The 7,191-nt window shown below is 41.1% G+C and overlaps 1 protein-coding gene across 2 annotated transcripts; it reads left to right on the plus strand.

Moving 5' to 3' along the window:
* Nucleotides 1–150: 150 nt before the first annotated feature.
* mRpL2 (mitochondrial ribosomal protein L2) lies at nucleotides 151–6,988 on the plus strand. Of its 2 annotated transcripts, XM_071583064.1 has the most exons (5): nucleotides 151–363; nucleotides 486–710; nucleotides 786–1,034; nucleotides 2,515–2,727; nucleotides 6,571–6,988. In XM_071583064.1, the coding sequence occupies exons 1-5, from the start codon at nucleotides 300–302 to the stop codon at nucleotides 6,768–6,770; spliced, it is 951 nt and encodes a 316-aa protein (XP_071439165.1). In that variant the 5' UTR covers nucleotides 151–299; the 3' UTR covers nucleotides 6,771–6,988. The 2 variants fall into 2 exon arrangements, with proteins under 2 accessions (XP_071439165.1, XP_071439166.1); XM_071583065.1 differs by having other exon boundaries at nucleotides 151–710.
* Nucleotides 6,989–7,191: the final 203 nt, after the last annotated feature.

A 7,191-nucleotide genomic window follows, 5' to 3' on the forward strand; every position in this document is an offset into this window, starting at 1 on the left:
ACCCTAGCCACAGTGCTGTGACGCCAGCGCTGTCTATCAGTCAGTAATGCAACTACGTCGTAGTTTGGTTGTGTAAAACTCCCTCTTCGAGCGATGGTTAGAAAGAGGTAAAGGTCCCACGGGAGTGTGCTATCCTTGGATACGCTTAGTCTGTGTTGCCGGTAGGTAAATATCAATTCCTGCGTCTACAGTGCCGAGGAACCGAGTTAGTCTCATTGTAGCATCGCGTATGATACGTTAAAGCTATCTGAAAGCTTTCGAACCTGAAAATTAAATACCGACGGCCAAGTTGATATTTCATGCAAAAGCATCTGTCCCAATTTTATCTTGCTCTAAAAAATAATTCTTCTCTCACTGGGGAAGGTGGTTGATTCTTGGCAATATTTATTAAATTTAATTTGCGTTCCTTTTCTTATTATATGTTATTGTATTTTTGTTTGAAAATTTCCTTTGGTTGAATATTGTTCGTCGATATCTTATGTTAGTTATGACACCACCATGGGGCTGGGTGAGGTTTGTCTGCGTTAATTTACTAGAGATAAGCCGATGCCCACTATTCAATAAGATAACCTATAGAACTAACGTGAAAGATGTGACGGTCCCAAAACCTGGGCAAGGTAAATGTTACCGGCGGGTAGTACACTACCCAAAAAAATATACAGTTGAACCCATTCCTTACACGAGACTTGGCGGTAGAGATCCTAATACGAGTAAGTAAAAGTGAGTAATTGTGTTCCACCAAGAGATTAGACAGCATTGTTCATTGGTCAATTATTTGTTTTCAGAGAGGCTGGTAGTTAAAGGAATAGGGGGAGGAATCAAATTCCCTTACCATTGGATTGATCGGAATAGAATGCCGCCAAGTTCTACCGGACCCCTCTTCGAAAGGGTGATACATATAATGAAAGATGGGTGCAGGACGGCTGATATTGCCCTTGTTGCAAGCGGTGATAAGATGCGCTACATTCTGGCCACTGAAAATATGAAGCCAGGGGACATCTTAAAGACTTCAAAAGAAATTCCTCGAATTCCAGGTTTGTCTCTGCTATCAGACATTTTTACTGTACCATTCTTCTTGGTCATACGCAAGGAAATGTAATCGCACGGTTTAATTATCCTATTTACGCCTAAAAATAAGTATACAATGTTTTTATTAATTTAAATAGAGGGCTATGTTAGTCCGGTGGGTAGAGGAATGAGCTAATGCGAAGGCTTCATAGGGCCTAGCTTTTTTCTAGGCACTCTCCGCCTCGTTCTAGATGTGTGATTTTTTTAGTAACAAATATACCCACTGTTTGGCTTGGAATTAGGTGAACTCGATCCTTACCTGTGAATCGTCGCAGGTTGGTTACTGTATTTTAATTTAAATGGACAGTACTTAGGCCCATTTATTAAAGGTTGGAGAAGAGAGCAAATGATGTCGCAGATAGAATACAACTTGAATGTATTTGGCTACTTCTGGGGTTTGTGAACGAGTATTTAAATAGAATTAATGGATGTATTATAGGAGGTAAGATTTGGCTGGGGAAATAGTTGGCCCATCCACAGCTACAGTTGAGATAGGCAGTGATATTCAAGGGGGTGAGCCAGAGCTCTTTTATCTCATGTGCTTTTCAACATGCACAGGAATGAGGGGGTCGAGAGAACGAAAGAGGCATGGAAAGAGCTTGAGATGGGGTTGAGAGTTGGTGGTGAAGTCATAAAATGGTAAGATTTGCTAATGATTAAGCTTAAGTCAGCCATGCAGGCAAAGGGTTGCAATTTTTGCGAAGTGTATTAGAAAATCAGTGTGATAGGTATGGGATGAGAATTGATGGAAACATTGGTTATAACTAATGGTCAAGCATTAAAAAAGGAGAATAATCTGTGGAGCAGGTGGTAAAATACCTGTCCTGGAAATGTTTTGGACCAAGGTGTTCAGTGCAGTGAGGACAAGAAGAAGAATTGCACCAAGCAGAAGGGCAGTTGTCTAGACAGGTTGAATGGGAATTTGAAGAAAAATTGAGTCAATACTTAGATATGGAACTTAGTTTTGTATGGTGTGGAAATTAGGTCACTGATACAAAATGATAAGTAGTAATTGGAGGCATTTGAGATTTTGGTTTGGAGAGGGATTGAAAAAGCATTATTTTATGCTGGTATAAAATTTTAAACTGGTGTACTCTACGAAGAGTGTATGAAAATATGTTTTTATGTTTGACTACTAACTTTTGAATAGCTGGTATAGTTGATGTGAATTTTGTTAAACCATTTTAAAGTAAATGTTTTAATAGGAGTAAAAATTCAATGTTCTTAGTCCTTCCTTTAATCTACCCGTGGCAGAGGCATCCCTTGCTAGGGCAGATCATCACAAGTGCTGTGTATCAGATCCAAGTCAGGGGCCTTCATTTGAAATATCATGGAATAAATTATAATTACACCTCTTTTCATAGTTGATTCTTCTAAATTATTTATTGCCTTGTATTTGTATCAATTATTATTCTACTCACAAGATTATTTCTCTCTCCATTGTAGTCAGGGCTAGTGAAGGTGATGCACATCCTCTTGGAGCTTTTCCTGCTGGCACAATAGTGAATAGTGTGGAAATACTACCTGGCAATGGGGGATTCTTTGCTCAAGCCGCTGGAACATGTGCCACAGTGGTACGACGGATTGGTGATAGAGTTATCATCCAACTTCCATCAAAACGAGAGTTATCACTGAGCAAGGAATGTATGGCAGTAGCTGGTATGTGTTGACTGTCATTAAGTTAGCTAATACTCTTCTCATTGAGAATCCTGGGTTTGGTTTTGGTTAAGATTGGTTTTGGGTAACTACAGGGTCGCACCCAAAAGTGGTAGGACTGATTTTTTTACAAGAATTTTATTGACGATATACTTACATCGACTTAATAATCTTCAAAGTATGCCCCTTGAACTGCTACACCCTTAGTATAACATTGCTCCCATTCCCCATACGCCCGCTGGAAATTTTCTTTGGGGATGCCTTTGATGACCCTCGTCGAAGCCTTTTGAACAGCCTTTATCGTGTCAAAACGTCGTCCCTTGAGCTGTCTTTTCATCAGGGGGAAGAAGAAGAAGTCCGGTGGTGCCAGACCGGGAGAATAGGGTGGGTGTGGCAGCATGGCAACGGTGTATTTGGCCAGGAGCTGTCTGACGACAAGCGCACCATGGCACGGCTCGTTGTCATGATGAAGCACCCAGCAGTTCGCATGGCCAAATCCTGTGAAATAATGCGTTGGACGTTGGATGCAGACAGCCCCAGCTGGTCTGCAATTTCTTCACTGGTTAAGCGTCGGTCTGTGTTCAGCAGTGTCCTCACTCTGTCCACATTCGTGTCTGTTCTTGCCGTCGACGGCCGTCTGGAGCGATGGTCGTCTTCAACGAGCTCCCTACCCTCTTTAAACAACTTGTGCCACTCAAATGCTATGGATCAGCTTAAGGCAGTGTCCCCATCAGGCTGCTTGATCATATCAAGGGTCTTAGTTGCCGTCTTCCCGAGTTTCGCACAAAACTTCACGGAATAACGTTGCTCTAAATTCAGATTCATTTTGTTTTTTAACGCGGACAAAAAACTTACTTCACTAAAAACGGTGTCCTCACTCAACGACAGCCCGCAGGCGACTGAGGTTGGTGTCGGTCTATTGCTAAGAGCCCCCTCCACCTTACCCTGCCAGGCAGAACCCCCTCCACCGCTCGGTTCGCGCCAGAGAAAATCAGTCCTACCACTTTTGGGTGTGACCCTGTTTAACTACCAAATAAATACCTTGTCTCTCCTAATAAAACACCACTCAAAATCTCCGCCCAAGTTTGGAGTAATATTCGCCTGTAATTGTTCTGCCTTTTTCAAGGTAAACAAGTAATAGGATCCCTTTTGTATCCCAAAACACAGGCCATGACCTTTCCGGCAGATGCGATCGACTTGACTTTCTTTGGCACTGAACCACTGGCTTCCACCCATTGCTTTAACTGCTGTTTTGTTTCTGGCGTGTATTGGTGGACCCATGTCCCATCCATGGTGTTAAATCGTCGCACAAAATGCGTCGGTTCTCTCTTGAATCAGTCCAAACTTTGCTGTGTAAATTGTTCGCACGTTTGCTTTAGAGGAAATGCGGCACCCTCATCGGTCGCTCCTCATCAAAAATAGATGTTTGCCCACGTTTCAATTCATTGAACCAATATCTGACTGTGGTCATAGATGGCAAAGTGTCCCCATAAACAGCATCCAACTTTGCTTTTACCTCCTCGCATTTCTTCCCATCCAAATACAAAAAGCGAATTATGGAATGATACTGCTCTTTTTCCATCTTAGCGAAAATCACCAAACACATCTAACTCGAATGCCTGCCAAATCCAAACTAACCTTTAAATCAGTCTGAAATTTGTTTCACCATCATTTGATAGATGGCAGCACATGATGATAACATAAACTTCCCTCAGGAACACCCTTTGTCGTCAATCACGGGCACTTATTGAAGGAGCAGAGTCCCCGTCCTCAGGGGTTAATCCATCCAAAACAAAGAAATTTATGACCGCACGAAATTCAAGTACTTCTGTTTTAATGAAAACCACTAAAGGCATCCACTGCAACAATATGTGTAAACAAATTACTTGAGAGAACTAGTTGAAAGTTGCCTTATGAATTAATGACTCTTCAACCCAGACAGGAATCAGAAATTTCCGCAGATTAGAACGTCATATCTGTGTCAGGAAGAGAAATTTTCACCTTAACTTAGAATTTATGATAGGTACCTAATTCATTTTTACCAGAAAACTGTCTAGCAGCTTTTGCTTTTGACGACGCTCCAAAATTTGGTGAAAATGTGACTAAGAATGATCATTAAATAAATTTATGGCGCACACTGCCGCTGCCAAATTAGTGCCTTATCTGTGCCTAAACATGATATAATCTAACTGAAACCTTTCTGAGGTATTTGGCATTTTTTATGCCTACCAATGCCTTTTGTGTTGTCTAAACCAAGTGTCAGTGATGATAAACCTGTCTCCTACAGAACTCAATTTCTTTCTCCCCAGGGTCACTCCTTATACCTAAACCGTAGTACCCCACCTCATCACCATTTCTTCCCTCGCCTAACGTCACATTCCAATCCTCCATCACTATCAAATGTTCCCCTGCAGGAACACTCGCGATTATGTCCTCCAACTGATTTTATATCCTATCGACTTCTTCCCCCTCATGATTGCTTGTTGTCATGGATACCTGAGAAATGACCAAGTTCGTGGGCTCTCCTTTTATCCCTCCTTGTAATATTCTAGCCATTGCTTGCCGTATGTTGATTTTGCTTTTTACAAGCTTTTTAATTTACACAGTGCAATGCTTAAATCCGGACAAAATTCAATTTGAATTTCCCATTCATTGTAGTTCCACTGGAGGTCGCGATTGGCGTTCTTGAAAGCTATAGGTATCTAGTAAACAGTCATAACCTCAAAATGGCTTAGATGGTACGCACGAGTGTAGAGTACAAATGAAAAACCGATGTTATCGAAAGTCCTCGCCCTGGGAGTTATATTTCGAAATAGTTCAATTCTTCTGGTACCCCAAATGACTGTTTACGATATTGCTGATTAGTATAATGCTTCGGAGAAGTCTGGGGAAGGTTTCCCTAACCTGACAAGGAAATCTTATACGAGGAAACATGTGCTTGGTGCTTGCCCAGATTTAAGTGCCGCACGCTGTATATTATGGCAACCCATGGCTCTCATCCCCTCCGCTGTTTCTTACTCTGTAACTATCGCTCCAGTTATCCCCGCTATCCTTCCATCTCACATCGCATAGACCTAATATGTCTATATTTCCTCTTCCCATCTCTGACTATATATTCTCTAATTTTCCAGTCCTAGACATTGTACTAACATTCCAAGTTCCTATTCTAATTAATTTGGTCATCTTCTTCTTCGTCTTCTGTCCTGCTGCTGCTGTCAATTTTACTTTGCAAGGTTTTAGTGAAATGACAAGTGCGGAAGCCTTGCCTCTCCCACTGTCGGGCACAACACACGGCCAATTGGGCCAAGTTCCATAGTTGCCAGGACTCATATTCTTTATATTAAGCATCATAAAGTTTTTGGGAATAGTAATTGAGGTGGTGTGCCATTGCCTTTCTCAATAGTGTTTTTCATGTAAGATCATCACTCAATGGCTGCCCCGCTGGCCTTTGCAGCCACCTCATTGAGGAACACCGGCTGCATTGTTTATCTTTCATTTGTCTCATAACCTTCAACTTATTGGCATGGGTGACCCTACCAGGAGCAATTACCATTGCTCCCACCAGCACAGCTCCAGGGGTCATCAGAATGCAAAAGCCCTTCCAATACCTCAAGGTTGTAGTCCATGGGAGGGATCAATATTAATATGCTCTTGTTGTCAACTTCATATTTTTATTACTTTAACCTTCTTAAATTACTTCAGCAAAGTTTTCAAAATGATTGCCAACATTTTTATCCATCATCATGGTTTTCTATTGCTGCCAGTTGTTTCCGGCTTAGTTTCTGCTTAAAATAATTTTTAATCAATTTTCTTGAGTAGAAAAATTAACATGTACTTAATTTTCAGGGAGGCTGTCAAATATAATGCATAGCAGGACTCCCATTGGAAGTGCGCAGAGGAACAGAGAACTTGGGAATAGGCCAAGATCTGGACTCTGGCAGAGGAAAACTGGGCGATTTGGACGGAAAATAAGGCCTCTTCCGCCTATGAAAACTGTTTCCTCAAGAAAGGAGGCTCCACCTCCAAGAATGCCATTAAACTTGTAGTATATTGTTAAGGATGAAATAAAAAATTTTTGTTTAATTGTAGAAATGGTTTCCCTTGCATTTTGGGAATGAACAAACAATGATTTTGAATTTTTTGAGGTAATTGTAGAGGAAACATTTATTTCCTTTTTTGTAAGATAATTGCAGGTGATATCAATGATATTGTTATGGGAGATTCCAATGCAAAATTTGATTTTCTTGATTTGCTAACTTTGTTTAACATCAAGTAAATCTCATTAATTCCCACCAATCAGATCACCGCCCACTTCTTTCTACAATTGCCAGCTCCACATCCAAGCAGTGACACTGGTGTGTTGATGCCCAAGGGTGCTCTTTCAAAGAAATTTTCTTTGATCTGAAATTCATTTTTTTTCTGGATTTAATCTACTTTTTTTGGGACGTATCACTTGGTTCTAGTACT

This window comes from Hetaerina americana, unplaced genomic scaffold, assembly GCF_022747635.1.
Source record: "Hetaerina americana unplaced genomic scaffold, ioHetAmer1.1.p SCAF_120, whole genome shotgun sequence".
NCBI lineage: Eukaryota > Metazoa > Arthropoda > Insecta > Odonata > Calopterygidae > Hetaerina > Hetaerina americana.

What these genes read in the sequence shown, in the direction of transcription:
- mRpL2 (XM_071583064.1), top strand. Translation starts at nt 300, where the DNA reads ATGCAAAAGCATCTGTCCCAATTTTATCTTGCTCTAAAAAATAATTCT. An exon ending in AGAAATTCCTCGAATTCCAG is followed by an intron (nt 1,035 to 2,514) that starts GTTTGTCTCTGC and finishes TCTCCATTGTAG; the next exon opens with TCAGGGCTAGTGAAGGTGAT. An exon ending in GGAATGTATGGCAGTAGCTG is followed by an intron (nt 2,728 to 6,570) that starts GTATGTGTTGAC and finishes CTTAATTTTCAG; the next exon opens with GGAGGCTGTCAAATATAATG.